Source organism: Geotrypetes seraphini, chromosome 7, assembly GCF_902459505.1.
Source record: "Geotrypetes seraphini chromosome 7, aGeoSer1.1, whole genome shotgun sequence".
Lineage (NCBI taxonomy): Eukaryota > Metazoa > Chordata > Amphibia > Gymnophiona > Dermophiidae > Geotrypetes > Geotrypetes seraphini.
Genome location: NC_047090.1, coordinates 109,204,222 through 109,223,270, shown reverse-complemented (window position 1 = coordinate 109,223,270; position 19,049 = coordinate 109,204,222). Strand labels below are relative to the sequence as shown.

General features: G+C 41.1%; 1 protein-coding gene across 2 annotated transcripts in view; it reads left to right on the top strand.

Moving 5' to 3' along the window:
* The first annotated feature begins 12,992 nt into the window (after positions 1–12,992).
* MED6 (mediator complex subunit 6) overlaps positions 12,993–19,049 on the top strand; it is a 42,261-nt gene continuing 36,204 nt past the window's right edge. For both annotated transcript variants that reach the window (XM_033953351.1, XM_033953352.1), the window contains exons 1-2: positions 12,993–13,140; positions 18,864–19,023. In XM_033953351.1, the coding sequence (XP_033809242.1) occupies positions 13,119–13,140; positions 18,864–19,023 (182 nt within the window). In that variant the 5' untranslated portion in view covers positions 12,993–13,118. The remainder of the gene's footprint in view (positions 13,141–18,863; positions 19,024–19,049) is intronic.

Genomic DNA, 19,049 nt, shown 5'->3' with positions numbered 1-19,049 from the left:
GAACGGGACTTGGGAGTAATCATCCGGGAAGATATGAAAGCTGCCAATCAGGTGGAGAAAGCTTCAGCAAAGGCTAGACAAATGCTGGGTTGCATCAGAAGGAGCTTTATTAGCTGAAAGCCTGAAGTTATACTGCTTTTATACAGATCCATGGTGAGACCTCACCTGGAGTACTGTGTTCAGTTTTGGAGGCCACATTATCAAAAGGATGTGAAGAGAATGGAGTCGATTCAGCGATCTAGATAAACTGCTCACCTTTATTCACATGTTTATTCACACCTTCAAAGAAGTCAAGCAAATTGGTGAGGCAAGATCTCCCTCAGCTGAACCCATGCTGATTCCGTCTCATGTTTGTCTACATGTTCCACAATTCTAATTTTTATACTTGTTTCCACTATTTTGCCCAGCATTGAAGTCAGGCTTCCCAGATCTCACCGGGACCCTTTTGAAAAATCGGCATAACATTAACTACCCTCCAATCTTCAGGTACTTACAGCCAATTTTAGTGACGGGTTACAGATCACTAAAAGCAAGTAAGCAATTTTATGTCTGAGTTCTTTTAGTACCCTGGGCTATATACTCTCTGATCCAGGTGATTTATCACTTTTTAACTTGTTCATTTGCTTAGTATATCTTCCAGATTCACTGAGATTTCTTATAGCTCCTCTGAATCATCATCCTTGAAAACCATTCTGGTTTAGGTAGATCTCTTACATCTTTTTCTGTAAAGACTGAAACAAAGAATTAATTCAGTCTCTCCGTTATGGCCTTATCCTCCCTCAATGCTTCTTTAGTTCCTTGACCATCCAACAGTTCCATGGATTCCCTCACAAGTTTTCTGCTTCTGATGAACCAAAAAAAATTGTTGCAATGAGTTTTGCCTCTTTGGCAAGTTTCTCTTCATATTCTTTATTAGATTTCTTTATTAATGCTTTGCATCTATCTTGCTAGTTCTTATATCTCTTCTTATTTTCTTCATTGGATCCTTTTTCCATTCTTTACAGGATTTGTTGGGTTGTTTTTTTGTGGGCAGTTTTTTGCTCTAATAGCCTTTTTCACTTCACATTTTAACCATGCCAGCTCTCGTTTTGTCTTCTTTCCACCCTTGTTAATATATGGAATACATCTGGTCTGGACTTCCACAATGGTATTTTAAAATAATATCCACACCTGGTTTAGAGTCCCAAGCCTTGAAACTGATCCTTTTAGCTACTTTTTAACCATTTTTCTCATTTTCTCAGAGTTGCCCTTTCGAAAATTAAATGATTTATTTTGCAACATCACTCCACATATCAACTCAAATTTTATCATGTTATGATCACTGTTTCCTAGCGGACCCAACACAGTTATCTCACAGACCCACACAATTACCTCACAACGTACTCAACCTTGCATTTCATTAAGAACCAAATCTAAAATAGATCTCCTTCTTATTGGGTCCTGGACCAGTTGCTCCAAGAAGCAGTCATTTATAACATCTAGGAATTTTTTCTCCCTAGTAATCCCTGATGTAACATTTATCCAGTCAATGCTGGGTTAATTGAAATCACCCATTATTATACTATTGCCTAATTTGCCAACTTTTCTCATCTCTGAAAACATTTCTTCATCTGTCTGCTCATTCTGTTCCAGAGGATGGTAGTATACCTTTATATTCCTTTCAGTCACACATGGAATTTCTATCCAAATAGATTCCACACTGCTATCTATGTCATGCAGGAAAGTTTATTTTGTTTGATTCAACTCCTTCTTTAACATTTAATGCAAACCCTCCTCCAATTTGGTCTACTCTGTCCTTGCAATATAATTTGTATCCAGGTAACACAGTGTCCCAATGATTGTCCTCCTTCCACCAGGTCTCTGAGATGGACCTATTATATCTGCCTCATCATTCAGTGCTATATACTCTAACTCTCCTAATTTATTTTTTAGGCTTCTAATATTTGTATACAGACACTTTAAATTGTGTTTTTTTCCTTTTATCTACAGGCTGCTGAGAAGAAAACAGGGATAATTTGAGTCCTTTACTCTGCCTTCCTTTTAAACACTCATGGCTTTCTTTCACCATTATTGAAACCTCTCTATTGGGATTCCGTAAATATCCTGTTTCAATAGTATCCTTCAAGCTGTTTGGTCCCCAGACCGCTAAGTCGTCTTTATACCCCATTCTCGTCCAAAAATTTGTCCAAGTCAAAAATGCCTAGAAAAGGACATAAGAACATAAGCAATGCCTCTGCTGGGTCAGACCTGAGGTCCATCGTGCCCAGCAATCCACTCACACGGCAGCCCAACAGGTCCAGGACCTGTGCAGTAATCCGCTATCTTGAACCCCAGTACCGTACTCTGCCCTATTACGCTCTCTGGAAGCGCATTCCAGGTGTCCACCACACGTTGGGTAAAGAAGAACTTCCTAGCATTCTTTTTGAATCTGTCCTCTTTCAACTTTTCTGAATGCCCTCTTGTTCTTTTATTATTCGAAAGTTTGACGCGTCGCTCTCCTCTGAACCCTCTCGAGTAACGCCATGTCCTTCTTAAGGTACGGCGACCAATATTGGACGCAGTACTCCAGATGCGGACGCACCATCGCCCGATACAATGGCAGGATAACTTCTTTCGTTCTGGTTGTAATACCCTTCTTGATTATGCTTAGCATTCTGTTTGCCTTCTTAGCGGCCGCTGCGCACTGTGCCGTTGGCTTCATTGTCATGTCCACCATTACCCCCAAGTCCCTTTCTTGGGTACTCTCATTTAATAACATCCCTCCCATCGTATAGTTGTACCTCGGGTTTCTGTTTCCCACATGTAATACTTTACATTTCTCAACGTTGAACTTCATCTGCCATCTCGTCGCCCATTCCCCTAGTTTGTTCAAGTCCCTTTGCAATTCTTCGCAGTCCTCTTTAGTCCGAGCTCCACTAAATAGTTTGGTGTCGTCCGCAAATTTTATTATTTCGCACTTCGTCTCTGTTTCTAGATCATTTATGAATATATTAAATAGCAGCGGCCCTAACACCGAGCCCTGCGGGACCCCACTCATGACCCTCCTCTAGTCCAAGTAGTAGCCCTTCACTCCTACCCTCTGTTTCCTACCCACCAACCAGTTTCTGATCCATCTATGTACGTCTCCTTCCACCCCATGGTTCTTCAGTTTCCAGAGTAGGCGTTCATGGGGCACCTTGTCAAAGGCTTTTTGGAAATCTAGATATATGATGTCTATGGGGTCTCCTTTGTCCATCCGTTTGTTAATTCCTTCAAAGAAGTGCAATAAGTTCGTTAGGCACGATCACTCCTTGCAGAAACTATGTTGGCTGGTTATCAGTAGTTCGTTTCTTTCAAAATGTTCATCGATGTTTTCTTTTATCAGTGCTTCCGCCATTTTCCCCGGAACCGAGGTCAGACTTACCGGTCTGTAGTTTCTCTGGTCACCTCTTGATCCCTTTTTAAAGATGGGCGTAACGTTGGCTATCTTCCAGTCCTCCGGGATCATGCCTGTTTTCAGGGATAGATTGCAAATTTGCTGCAGTAGTTCCGCTATCTCCTCCTTTAATTCCTTCAGAACCCTTGGATGGATTCTGTCCGGACCCGGGGATTTGTCAGTTTTTAGTTTTTCTATCTGCCTGCGCATATCTTCAAGGCTCACTTCCATGGATGTTAATTTTTCTGCTTAATTTCCATTGAAGAATTGCTCAGGTTCCGGTATGTTGGATGTGTTTTCGTTTGTGAATACAGACGAAAAGAACATGTTAAGTCTTTCTGCCACTACTTTCTCCTCCTTCACCACTCCCTTCCTGTATCCGTCGTCCAGCGGTCGCACCTCCTCCCTAGTCGGTTGCTTTCCTTTAACATATCTAAAGAACGGTTTGAAATTTCATGCTTCCATGGCTAGCCTCTCTTCATACTCTCTTTTGGCTTTTCGAACCACTCAGTGACATTCTTTTTGATACTTCCAGTGCTCTTTCCAGTTCCCCTCAGTTTTGTCCTTTTTCCATTTCCTGAATGAATTTTTCTTATTGCCTATCGCTTCCTTCACTATTTTAGTTATCCACGCCGGGTCTTTTGTTCGACTCTTTTTGCACCCCTTTCTGAATCTGGGAATATACAGATTTTGCACCTCGCTCACTGTGTTCTTGAGAAAAGACCAGGCATGTTCTACCATTTGCCATTTTTTGGAAGTGTTCCTAAGTTTCTTCCTTACCATTTCCCTCATTGCTTCGTAGTTTCCTTTCCTGAAGTTGAAAGTTGTCGCTATGGTTCTCTTTCCTTTCGGTATTCCTACCTCAACCTTGAACTTGATCATGTTATGATCGCTGTTTCCCAACGGTCCCACTACCTCTACTTCCTTTGCAGGTCCCCTTAACCCATTTAGGATTAGATCCAGAGTGGCATTTCCTCTCGTTGGTTCTCTAACAAGCTGCTCCATGAAACAATCTTGTATAGCCTCCAGGAATTCTGTCTCCCTAGCGCATTTTGAGCTTCCAAGACTCCAGTCTATCCCGGGGTAGTTGAAGTTTCCCATAATAACCGTGTTACCGCTTTTGCATTCTCACTTCATCTCGGCTTCCATTTCTTTATCGATATCTCCGGTTTGCCCGGGTGGCCCATCTTTATTTCAAGCCTTTTCCATCCCGGTATTTTAACCCATAGCGATTCCAGCTTGTTGGTCGTCTCTGCTGTATCCATTTTTGTCGATTGTATGCTTTCTTTTATGTATAGGGCTATTCCACCTCCTTTCTGTCCTGACCTGTCCTGGCAATAGAGCTTGTACCCCGGCAGTGCTGTATCCCGTTTGTTTTTTTCATTCCACCACTTTTTGGATGTGAGAGGGGCCAGCAAAGTAATGGAATGGACACCTAGACATGGCAACAGAGTAGTGGGGCACCTTACAGGATACTGCTGAAAACTTCACAAAAAGGGTGCCACATAAACATCTCACTATAACTCCTTTATAGGTCATGGTGAGCCCCCCAAAACACCCCTAAAACCTACTAGACCCACCTGTCTACCACTCCAATAGTCCTCATGGCTGCAGGTGGCATCTATATGGCAGTACAGTAGGGTTTGGGGGGTGCACATGTTCCACCATAAATGCAGTGGTTAGAGTGGCTTATGGGCCTGGATCCTCCTCTCTATGGTTCAATAGCCCATCCTCCCCACTACTTAAGTCTGTACTGCTCTACTAGGCTTTGCTATGCCAGGTGCTGATTTTCTGGAGGCAGGTATGTACATTTTTATTCCAATTTTTATGGTATGAGGAGGGAGGGGAGTAAGTGATCACTGGAGCAGTGTGTGTGGGTCTGTACTTTGTGTGTGCAGTACTTATCTGGTCACTTTTGATACCTTTTTGGCACTTAGAACTGGTTTTACATGGTCTAAGTCACAACGTACAAGTTCCGTCCAAGCAGCCTCGTTAAACTTTCGGTCATACGTGCAGTACAACTAAGTTTAGATCAGTCAAAAAGGTGAAAAAAGATTAACCAAAACCAAATTAGATCCACACAAAGTTAATCAATTGGAGAATAAATAACTAAATGAAGGAAAGAATCTCAGAATTGCCACTCCAAGGATCATGATCGTATTATCCATATAAGGAATTGTGGCATGGGTATCTTTCATCGATCCAAAACCTTCATATACTAAAAATGACTACTTTGTCTATTTAATAAATTATCGCTACTCTGAAAATATTTAATACATACATTTTTTTACTTTTTCTTTTTATATGAGAGAAAGTTTTTTGCTGATATCAGTCAGCTTGTGCATATAACACCATAGAAAACACAATTCATAGTCTTGACCAGTGTTAGCAGTTCTAGACATTCAGTGATATAGCTCAATACTGGAGATATATAGCAACGGTTCAATATGTTTTGCAAAATAAAGTCACAACCAGCATTAACAATTGTGAAAAGGAGCACTTATCTTTGACTTCAACTTGTGTCAAACGGCTTTTTAGAATCTGCCGCTATAGCCCCATTCAGTATATATCTGACGGGGACCTGTTTCGCCGCTAACAAGCAGCTTCCTCAGGGTTTTGCAAATCGGGCTACACCATACGCTGTGACACCTGACTGATATCAGCAAAAAACTTTTTGGATGTTTTTCTTTTTTGAAAATGAGCCCCACAGTATACTTAGGCCTGCCACAGTCCCTTACTAAGCATCTTCAGACATTACATAATGCAGCAATCAGGTTCCTGGGGAACGCGCAACTATTTGATCATGTAACGCCATTGTTTATAAAATATCACTAACTACCTGTATCAGTCAGAAGCAGATTTAAATTACACTGAAAAGTGTACAAGTCATTGTGAAAATAGAAGCTCTATATTTAAGCAGATAGCTATCCCTGTATACACCCACTAGATGTCTCGGGTCCATGCAGAACTTCAGAATGCAGTCACCTTATTTTCAATAGCACATTGGGTTATCACTAAAGAGAGGACATTTTTCTGGTTGGCACCTACTTTGTGGAATGATCTACCAAAAGAAATTCAGGCTGAAGTCTGTTAAACATCTTATAACAGATCAGACTGAATCTTGTCCACTGTTCAGGAATGGACCTCCAACTACAGCTTTAGAGAAAAGACATAGAAAGCCAGCTTTGCACTTAGCTCAAAGTTAAGAACATAAGAATTGCCATGCTGGGACAGACTGAAGGCCCATCAGGCCCTGGTCCTCGCTTTTAAAACCTTCCATGAAACGATTCTGCACTACATGAAAACTAAACTACAAATCTACTTCCCAAAGCGACTACTGAGGTCCAAGGAGAAAAACGACTAACCATACCTCCCGGCCACTCCCTCAAAACTGAAACAGCCCGCAAACGCTCCTACTCAACTGAAACAGCCTCTAACAATGGCACACCATCCCCTCATCTGTTAGAACACTAGATGGACTTTGGAGCTTCAGGAATGCCGTAAAAAACTTTCTTTTTACAAACCCAGCGGCTTAAGGACATGCACCCAGAAATGCCATTCAGAGTCAACACACCTACGCTACCTAATCTCACCTGATGCTACTTAGTGTATATGTTTTACTGTCATGTCTATAATGTAAATTATCTCTGTCCTGTCTCGATTATATTGTGGATGTACTTAGTAACCTGTTCTGGGCCCAGAACAGGTTACTAAGTACATCCACAATATAATCGAGGACGGGCTAAATAATTGAATAAATAAATTAAATAAATCCCATCTCTAGATCATTGATAAATGCTAAAAAGTAGCAGTGCCAGCACAGACCCCTGGGGAACTCCACTATTTACCCTTCTCCACTGAGAATGCTATTTAAACCTATTCTCTGTTTTCTGTCTTTCAACCAGTTCTTAATCCAGTTCCCCTATCCCATGTCTCTCTAATTTCCTCAGAAGTCTTTCATGAAGTTCTTTGTCATATGCCTTTTGAAAATCCAAATACACAATATCAACTGGATCACCTTTATCCACATCTTCATTCACCGCTTCTGATTGGTTTGGACATCTGCCCTAAGGGATTATTTTTACAGTAGGGTCTATTTCAGAAAGTACAAAATCTTACAGCAGACCAGCTGCACTTCTTATTTAGCTGGCACAAACATCTTATAAATCAGCACAGCTTGCCTAGTCATGCTCTATCTAGTGGACATTGGCCCCAGGGTCTGCTGTGCTTCTGAGCATGAAGAACAAGAATTGAGCCTAATGGGTTTAATTAGTGTTATAACACAATGTGTTACTATATTTACCTGTTTATCCTATACTGGCAGAAGTTAATACTTACAGTTACTCTTAGCAAGTGCAATGAGACTTGACAGTACTTTAAACACAAAGTCAAGTCAGGCTACACGCGCTGCATTTCCATTAAACAGAATACGACATCTTCTGTTCAAAGGATACTGGAGTCCTTTATCTCCTTCATTCTCTATAGTGCACCAAAAGTTAAGCATCAGTTTGACATATAACTTCCATGCCACAGTGGCAGTTACATGCCAGAATGGAGGTGAAACAGCAGGCATACACATAAGGCATAAATATGCATGCCTAAATCCGGCATCCTGTGCGTGCAATTGACAGTGTTCTATAAGTTTCACACAATGCTTGGTGACAAGCCCATGGTCCATTCATGCCCACCCCCTTGCAGTTATGCACAAGAATACTTTTAGTGCTTAAATACACACCTGCTGAGTGAATAAAAATTTGTTTTAAAATTGACTTAGTAGTTTCATTGCGTCCTTGTATTTTTGGAAAGCGTAAACAAGCAATTCACGTCTACCCATTCCAATCCACTCAATATTTTATATACATCTATCATATCTCCCCTCAGCCATCTTTTCTCCAAGCTAAAGAGCCTTAGTCCAAGCTAAAGAGTCAAGATAGCGGAGGTCTAATGTTTGCTCTCTGCTTTCCTTACCTATCGCAATGGTGAAATAAAAAGGGAAGCCCCGCGTCTTTCCCTCCAAAACCATGAACACATATGTGATAGGCCCAATAGATCCTTTTGTTCAGTGAGCAAAAGATCCTTCAGTGTCCGATGCTGGAAGTCTGCCTGTGAGACACCAGGAAGCAAGAGCTACCATATTTACCCGAAAATAAGAACTAACAGGAAAATAAGCCCTAGCATGATTTTTCATGATACTCGTAATATTAATCCTACCCAAAAAATAAGCCCCAGTTAAGATCGACCCCCGAAGCCCTCTCCCCCCCAAATGTCCGCAGCAGGAGGAGTACCCAATTCTTCATGCCAAAACGGTGAACCCTCCTGATACAGTCCAAGGCAGGAGGGATGCCCACTCCCTCCTGATGCTGGCCCCATCATCCCCCGAACCTACCAAACACTTCTTGACACCACCCAACACCCCAACATCCTCGATTCCACCCCGACATCCCCAAAATCCCCTAGACATTCACTGACTCCACCCCGAATGCCCCCGTACCTTTATCTAATGGCCGGTAAGAGGGATGCCCACTCCCTCCTGCTGGAAGGCCACCACTGCAAAATGGCGGGCCTTCCCCCTTCTCAGTGCACTCTGGAATGCACCGCATAGAGGCCTAAGGCCCTGATTGTCTCAGATGCCTAAGGTCCCGCCCATAGGAGGGGCATTAGGCACCTGGGCCAACCAGAGCCTTAGGACTCCTTCCCAGTGCATGACCAATCGGCGTACAGACACAATGCACTTGATTTAATAGATTTAAAGGGAATAATGACCCTCCAGAAAAAAATAAGACATCCGCTGAAAATAAGCACTAATGCGTCTTTTTGAGCAAAAATTAATATAAGACCCGGTCTTATTTTCAGGGAAAAACAGTACTGGTTTTCCCTGGACCTGACACCTCATTAAGCCCAGATCTCAGAAATCCTCCTGTGCAGCCTTCAACAATCAGCAGTGTTTCTGCCTCACCCAGCATTTCTTCAACAGAAGAGATGTCAAATTTGCTGGGAGGAGGTGATACCAGCAGAGCAGGAGTAGCTGAGAGCTCTCTGCAAGGGTCAGGAATCGAAGCTGTACTGCAAAGTCAGATATCTCTGACATCAGAGACTGTTGGGGGTACATTGATTTCTAAAGTGCGTCAGGACACTGGTGGAATTTCCTCTTCAATTATAACTGTTTCAATGCCTTCTTCTTTGATCAATTGTCCCTCTGTAATAACTTTAGATGTAATCTGGGAAGCTCTATCAGAGATGGCAAATATATTAATTTCACAAATTAATGCTCTAAATCTGAGAGTTCAAATCTTGGAAGAAAATGTTGAAAAATCTACTACAGAGATTTTGCTATTGTCTCCTAAAGTAGAGGATCTGAATAAGAAAGCTACCACTAATCAATCTGTGAATGAAACTTTAATTAACTTGAACCTTAGAGCTTAGGTGAAAAATTTGGAGAATGTTTCCAGAACTACAAATTTGAGGTTTTTGAACTTTCCCAAAAAAGTGATGGTTTCACCACGAGACATGTTCAGAAAATATGTAATGGAAATATTAGCGGTTGCTCCTGAATTTGTTCTACCTATTGTGAAGGCTTATTATCTCCCAGCTTTTAAAAAACATGAGGAATAGCCTCGAGAAGAAGCTTGAACTGAACTGGGTACTCTGGATATTTCAAATATATTGGAGTGTTTTCAGGTCAAGGAAATGTAAAACCAGCTACAATGGTGGTAACTTTTGCTTTAGTCTCTGATAAAGAGTGGTTGCTGAGAATGTTCTTTCATCATCATGATAAGAAGTTTTTTTTATTTAAAAAGAAATGTTTTTCCTGATGTCTCAAGAGAGATGCAAAAAAAGAAAAAAAAACCCAATTTGTTTTGTTAAAACCTGGAGTATTACAGTTAGGAGCATTGTATTTCTTAAAATGTCCTTGTAAATGTGTTGTGAAGTACAAATCTGTACATTATATATTTTTTGATCCTTTACATCTAACCATTTATTTTGCTTCAAAAAAGTCTTTGATTCCTGCTCCTCCTTTGTCTCCTGTTGTTGAAGGTACTATATAAGATTTAATTGAAAGGACTTCACTGACCTTTCGCTATAATCCCTTTGATTATTGGTATTAAAAAATTTTTCTTATGTAATTTTCTGATCCACCCTCTTCTACATAGTGGACTTTAGCTTAAACTCATGGAGGAGTATAATCAAAAGAAACGTCTAAGTCTGATTAGGACGTAAGGCGCTAGTCGCCCAAAGTTGGCAGTGATAAAGTGTCAATTCTCAAAAAATACATGTAGAATTTTTTTTTTTTTAAATCATCTATCTGGACGGCCAGGCCATTGATTGTCTAGACTGCTAGCAAGTCTATCTTTACACCACATTTTCATCCAAAAATTTGTCTAAATCCCAAACACCTGGAACAAGACCATTTGGACATGGGAGATTTGCTTGAGTTTCTTTGAATCATCAGAATTGAATACTATTTCTCTCACTGATAACTCCCCCACATCTTCCTCGGTGAAGACTGAAGCAAATAATTCATTTAATCTATTCACTATGGCTTTGTCTTCCCTGAGAGCCCCTTTCATCCCTTGGTTGTCTAGCAGTCCAACTGATTCTCTTCCTGGCTTCTTGCTTTTAATATACAGTACCTAATTTTTAAAAAAAAATTGTTTCTGCTTCCAGAGCAATCTTCTTTTCAGTGTCTCTCTTTGCCTTTCTTATTAGCACCTCATATTTAACTTGCCATTCCTTGTGCTGTTTACATTTTCAGTCAGATCCTTCTTCCACTTTCTGAAGGATTCTCTTTTGACTCTAATAGCTTCCTTTACCTCACTCATTAACCATACCAATTGCTGTTTGGTCTTCCTTCCTCCTTTTTTATTACATGGAATATATTTAGTCTGAGCTTCTAAGATGGTATTTTTGAATAACATCCACACTTGATGTGAATTTTTGAGTTTTGCAGCTGCTCCTCATTTTTACTATTCTTCTCATGCTAACATATTCTCCTTTTTTTAAAGTTAAATGCTGATATATTGGATTTTCTGTGTGAATTTATTCCAGGGATTATATCAAATATGATCATGTTATGGCAACTGTTATCAAGTGGCCCCAGCACTATTGCCTCATGCACCAATTCATGTGCTCCACTAAGAACTAGGTCTAGAATTGTTTCACTTCTTGTCAGTGCCAGAATCAGCTGCTCCACAAAGCAGTCCTTGATTTCATCAAGGAATTTTATCTCCCTAGCATGCCCTGATGTTACATTTACCCAGTCAATATTGGAGTAGTTGAAATCACATATTATTATTGTGTTTTCTAATTTCTTAGCCTCCCTAATTTCTGATAACATTTCAGAATATGTCCATTCATCCTGGTCAGGCAGACTGTAGTCCACTGTAGTCCTGGTCAGGCGGACTGTAGACTGTAGTCCTCGTCAGACAGACTCCTATCACTATCCTTTTCCCATTTACACATGGAATTTCTACCCACAGGGATTCCAAGGTGTGTTTCTACTCCTGTAGAATTTTCAGTTCATTTGATTCAAGGCCCTCCTAACATATAACGCTACGCCTCCACCAATTTGATACATTGTCCAGGGCTTCATATTTTTAAAATAAAAAAGACACGATATGTCCCAGAGATGCCAAGAGTGAATCATCTCAAAGAGTGAGATTTACCATGGCAAGGAGTGAGATTGAAAACCAAAGAGATATTTTTTCAAAGCATCCAGGGTATAACTCTAGAATGATTTAAGTGTGGTACTGCTTTGCAAATGAATCAAAGGAGCATTAACTCCCCCTCCCCCCTTTTACAAAACCACGATAGCAATTTTTAGCGCAGACCAGCGCGAATACTCTGTGCTGCTCGCAGTGCAGATCATTCAGCGTGCCGGCCTGTGCTAAAAAACACTATCGCAGTTTTATAAAGAGGGACACACACACACATGATTTTGACTTTTCTCTGGAGCCTCTGAAAGAATATAAAAAGTAAGGAACAATTTTTAGCTGAAAATTGTCTTCCACCCAGCAGTTAAAAGTATGTGCTTTGGTTTCACAGGTTTGGCATTTGTAATTTTGGTTATATACACAGCGTTCCATCTCATCTGTGCAATGACAGCCCTTCATCTTGATATGGGGAGCTGAACTGCAGGGAGGCGGTAAAGGGAAACAGTAGGTAGGAAGGTGTGTTCGGATTTCTTTCTACTAGTTAGACCACTTGGTTTTCTTCTCTCTGACTTTCCTTTCTTGAGAAATAGGGCTTAAAGAGTTAGAGAATGAGAAAGTTTTCAAATGAGTGTGACAACACTCCTAATAAGCGAGATTTTGTATCTTTGCAATGTTTTCTCACCAATTAAATTACAAATATTCCAAAAGACAATATCTGGCTTTTTATCTACTTCTAAATATTTGATTTCGGTAAAAATCTAAATCTCAGACTATTCTGAGCACTTTTTCGTGTGTGAGAGGAGGCGACGAGGGCTGATTTTGTCACGAAGAAAAGAGAACGTAGAAAACAGAATCTACTGAAGCGAAGAAGCCATAGAACTATGCACTCCTAGTCTGCAGCCAATCTTAACATGGCGTCAGTTGGAGGACGCTCTTTGTTAACATTAATTTTTGTAGCACCGGAAGTTCTTATTCTTTCGCTATGGTAACTGTGGTTCCTAAGATCTTTCGTGACGTCACAATATAGCGCCGGAAATTCTTGATCTTTCGCTATGGCGGCTGTGGATATCCGTGGTAAGTTTGAGATCCTGGGCGCTGTTTCTTGCTCAAAGCACTTGTTTCTCACCGTAACGTTAAAAGTGGCGGAGGTTGTGCCTGTGCCGTGTTTTTTTCAGACTTGGACTGCAGTTTATCTCTTTGGCCACTATTGAAAACTCTCTTCAAGATGCTAAATATTAAATGACTCTTTAAACTTAGAGCTTAAAGGCATTTAGACAAAAAATGTCAGCAGCTGGTCCCAGTTGTGGACTGGCTCAGCCAATCCTGGCCTTATCCCCATTTCATGAGCTTATAATTTTGGTTTTCTAAAGAAAGAAGAAATATTTCTTCTCATGCAGTGAGAAGAACTGTGGGCCAGTGAAAGTCTGCACAGGAAGTGAATCTGGGCTGGGAAACCGGAGAAGTATATTATTGATGTACAACCTGAGACTTTTATTTGTTTTAGCTTGCATGTGAGTACTGAAAGGCAGTAGTCGCCTATGATAGTGCTTTTTTTTTGTTCTGTTATAATAATTCAAATAATTTTGATCGTATATGTTTATTTATTATACTACACTTTGAAATTAATGGTTAAATACTACTGCTATTATTTCTATAGCTCTACCAGATGCATGCAACGCTTTAAATTAAACATGCAAGAGACAATCCCTGCTTGAAAGAGCTTACAATCTAATTATGACAGACACACAGGACAAAAAGGGTGAATTAATATATGCTGCTCATATAGGGAAATAAAAGTGAAAAAGAGGTAGAGAGGGTAGGGGAGTACAGAGAAAATGACAAACAGTTATGGTGCTTTATAAGTTGGTATGGTTTGGACTTAAGATGCAGTTAAAACTGAAAAAGTGGGCTTTCAGCCTGGATTTAAATACGACCAGAGATAGAGCCTGCTGTACCAAGGCTGCTGCTGTTCCAGGCATACGGCGCCACAAGGCAGAAGAGATGGAGTCGGTAGTTGACAGTACAAGAGAGGACCTCTACCGACAAGAGACCTATCTGACAAATTGAGTTCTTAGGACAGAATATAGGGAGAGGTATTGAGGAGCAGCAGAGTGAATACACTTGTAGGTCAATAAGAGGAGTTTGAATTATTTGCGGCAGCAGACAGGGAGCCAATGAAGTGAATTGAGGAGAGGGGTAAAATGAACATAATGACACTGGCAGAATACGAGACATGCAGCAGAATTCTGAACAGATTGTAGGGGAGAGAGATGTCTTAGTGGAAGACCTGCGAGATGCAAGTTGCAGTAATCCAAGTGAGAGGTGATGAGAATGTGGATGAGGGTCTTGGTGGTGTGCTCAGAAAGGAAAGACTTGATTTTAGTGATGTTGTATAGAAAGAAGCGATAAGTTTTGGCGGTCTATTGGATATGCAAAGAGAAGGAAAAAGATGAGTCAAAAATTATCCAGAGGCTGTGAGCTGATGAGAGTGTTATCTACTGAAATAGAGAATGGAGGGAGAGGGAGAGGGGAGGCAGGGTTAGGAGGAAAGATAAGAAATTATGTCTTGTCCATGTTTAATTTTAGATAGCAATGAGACATCCAGGTAGCAATGTCAGGCTGATACTCAGGCCTGGATTCCTATAGAAATTTTGGGCATAGAGAGATAGATTTGTGAGATATAGAGATGGTACTGGAACCATGGGAGGAGATTAGAGCAAAGGGAAGAGGTCCAAGGACATAGTCCTGAGGTACGCCGACCAATAGCAGAATAGCAGCGGAGGAGGATCCTCCAGAGTGTATGTTAAAAGTGCGATGGGAAAAAAACAATGCAATAACAGAGCCCTGAAATCTAAGTGAGTATAGTGTCACATGCAGATATATCAAGGAGGATGAGAACGGAGTAGAGGCCTTTGGATTTGGCAAGGGTCAGATCACTGGAGACTTTAGCAAGGACAGTTTCCATAGAATGGAGAGGGTGAAAGCCCAATTAAAGTGGATCAAGAATAGCATGAGAAGAAAGTCAAGATGATGGTAGTGAACAGCACGTTTGAGTAGCTTGGATAAGAAGGGGAGGAGGGAGATGGGGGATGATAATTGGAGGGGCAGGTAGAGTCCAGCAATGATTTTTTGAGGAGCAGCATAACTATAAATTCCTTACATCAAATTATGTTACAAAATTATATATATTCATGAAAATAAGTTATTGCATGTAGTTCACTCGTAACCCTTTTGAGGAATCGCCTAGCAGTTAGAGTAGTGCAGTGTTTCTCAACACACAGTAGGGGGTACACAGCGCTGGTGCTGTAACTTTCTTCTTCTGTCACATCTATGCAGTGCCGTCGCTATATTCTCCCTCCTGCCATCATGTATCACCCGCCTTCCTCATCTTCAATCCCCAGCCTCCCTCCTCAAACAGCAGCAGCTCACTGTGTGACCTTTGCTAGGCCAGCCTGCCTCCGACAAAAGAGGAAGTTGCATCATCGGAGGCGAGACGGACTAGCCAAGGCCTCGAGGCTGCCTGATGGAATTGCCAGCTCAGCAGTACCACTCATCTCCCTAGCGGCAGCTCACTGTGTGCTTTTAACTACCCCACGCAGCTGCCGCTAGAGTTAGTTTAGCTGTGGTTCCATCAGGCAGCCTCTGGGCCTTTGCTAGGGGAAGGGGAGGGAAAGGAAAGGTGCTGCACGCTGGAGGGGAGGGTGAGATGATGTATGGGGAGAGAGCATATTAGTTGTGAGTGGGAATGGGGAGAGGGAAGGAAGGGAAATTATTGCAGGATGAGTGAGAGTGATGAGAGAGGGAGAAATTGACATGATGTGGAGGAGAGGGAGAAATGGGGCTTGGGGAGAGAACATGTGTTGAGGGGTTGGGGAGAGATGGACTGGGGGAGGGAAGGAAGGATGTCACACTTGAGGGAAGGGGCGAGGAGAAAGAGAAAGTGTTCAGGAGGCAGAAAGTGTACTCGGAGAGAGAGAGAGAGAGATGGATGGGGAGGGCAGAAAGAAGGGAAGGAGAAATGTTACACTCAGGTAGGAGGGAAGAGCAGAGAGTAAAATGTTGGACTCAAGGAGGTGGAGGGAATGAAGACTGGAGGAGAGGAAGTGTGCAGGAGGCAGAGAGAAAGAAATGTTGGATGCACAGTCAGAAGGAAGTGCAACCAGAAACTCATGAAATCACCAGACAACAAAGATAGGAAAAATATTTGTCTATTTTTCTATAGTTGTTACTGAGGTGACATTGCATATTTTAAGAATATAATATAAATGATAATTAAGATTTTCTCTGTGTACAGTGTGCTTTGTGTTTTTTTTAATTTTGTACAGTATTTACCATTATGTATCAATAAGATTATATTGTGTATATATATGAAAAAATGGATAGAAGAAATTGCATTGCAATTAGTACTATTATTATGGGGTGGGGTCAGGGGCGGAGCTTGGGTGGGGGTACTCGGTTGATATTTGTTAGACTTAGGAGGGTACTTGACTTGAAGAAGTTGAGAAACACTGGAGTAGTGGACTGAAAGCCAGGGAAATCAGGGTTCAAGTCCTACTGGGGCTGTTTCTGATCTTGGTCAAGTCACTTAACCTTCCTTTGCCTCAAGTGCAAACTTACTGGTCAATATTAGGCCTGTGGTGGTTGGTATTTTCTTCTAGTGGGAAGAATTGGCCTCAGATATTCAGTGCTGGCATGGACCCTGAATATCCAGCACTAATTGCAAAAGTACTGGCCCCTGGAGCTTATGCAGTTGCCTGCTGAATATTGGCCAGGACTTGGATAAGGAATGCAATGTTTCAGTTGCCCAGGCTCAAACCCTGGCCTACTTTGAATGTAGCAACATGGATAAAAAATCACAAACTGAAACTGAACCCAGCCAAGACAAAATTTATCCTCCTCAAAAATAATAAAACCTCAACCATAACAAATCTAGTTATAAACTCAATCACATATCCCATAGAACCCACTCTAAAATTTCTAGGAATGACGATAGACAGATGCTGTACTATGCAACCACAAATCAACAAAACAATAGAAAAATAATTCGCGGTCATTAGAAACTTGAGGCAAGTTTGAAAATTCTTCGACAGAACACAATTCCAGCTCTTGGTCCAGTCCCTAGTCCTAGGTCTTCTAGACTACTGCAACATACTTTATCTCCTCTGCCCCGCAACCATGATAAAACAACTACAAACAGTTCAAAACACAGCACTAAGACTTATCTATTCACTGAGGAAACATGACCACATCACAGCGGCATACCTCGACTCACACTGGCTCCCAATACAAGCAAGAGTACAATTCAAATTCTACTGCCTACTATTTAAAACCATAAATGGAGACAGCCCAGCCTACCTAAACAACTGCCTAATCCAAACTACCTCAATCAGACATAGGAGAACCCACAAACTGTTCACGTAGGCCCCAATCAGAGACGTCAAATGGAAAAAACTGTATGATGGCGTACTAGCCACATAAGCAGCAAAACTGGACTACAACTCTCCAATTTACTGATAACAACCCCAGACTACAAATCGTTCAGAAAGAAATAAAAACCCTGCTATTCAAGAAATCCTTGAAGACAAACTAACACCGCAAGACTCATCCCAATTCTCTGAAGCAACTCGCTCTTCTCTTTAATTCCTCTGAAATGGCCAGATAACTTCTTTTGTAATCCGCCTTGAACCACAAGGTATTGGCGGAATAGAAATCACTCATATAATGTAATGTCCCTCCCCTAATTCCCACTCTCAGCCTCTAGTAGCAGTCTTGTAGTATATAGTGGATGAAAGCAGCAACAAATACCAACGTGGCCCATCTAGTCTATGGTTGTATTTGCCACACAACTTTCACAATGCCTTTGGTTTTATTAGTGGTGTACCTGTCAAATAGTTACTTCTCCCTGGACAGTATGATCAATTCAGCCCCACAGTAGGTGTCGTCATCCTGACGGCGCCCAATCCTGGCTAGTTCCTAGCACAGAAAACTGTAGAGGAGCTTTCTGTGCATGTAACATCTTTCCTGTCTACTGTACTTACTGTAAATACAGTTCCACCCCCACCCCCCTCAGTTGAGTTTATAGCTGGCGGCAACTGGGCGGGTGGGCGGGTCTGTGTGGCTGAATGATCAATTGTCCACGAAGAACTACCGTTACAGGTAAGCAACTTCTATTTCTCCAGTGATTCCTTAGAATGTCAAAGGTTATTTCACAGCTGCTTTGCCCATTAGAGATCCTCTGCATATGTCTCATGCCTTTAAAAAAAAATTTTCAGAATCAATATTTTAAACTTTTTAATTTTTTTTCCAGATTTTAAATGCATATAAATGAATTTTCAGCATCATTCTTGTCTCCACTGCCTCTTCCAGGAGGAAATTCTGTGGAAAAATGAGTGGTGGATATCTATAACGCCCTCCTAGAAAAGGTGGTAGTGTCAAAAACAGTGCTGGAATTACAAAAGGCATGGGATATCCATGGGAGAAATTTGTGATCCTTAATTTCTTGGTGTTTGGTATTTTTTTGTTTCATGTTGTAAATTTTATTTAATTAAGATTTGTTTGTTTTAATCTGCTTCATTACCTGCTCTAAACTCAATAGCAACTAAGTTTTAATTAAAAAAAACAAACAAACAACAGTTTGAAAGGCAAGTAAATGTAATCAAATCTAAATTCCATGTGGAGAACAATCTCTAAATATTACCAGCACTTGACGCCACATATAATTAATTTTGCACATCATTACTTAAACTTCAGTTGAGTTCTTTGGACTTATTAACAAATTTTACTCTATCTGCCTGCAGATAACTTACTGGGGATTTCCTGGGTTGATAGTTCATGGATCCCTATATTAAACAGTGGTACAGTTCTGGATTATTTCTCAGAAAGAAGTAACCCTTTCTATGACAGAACATGCAACAATGAAGTGGTCAAAATGCAGAGGCTAACCCTGGACCATTTAAAGTAAGTGCCCTTTTAAAAAGTGGATA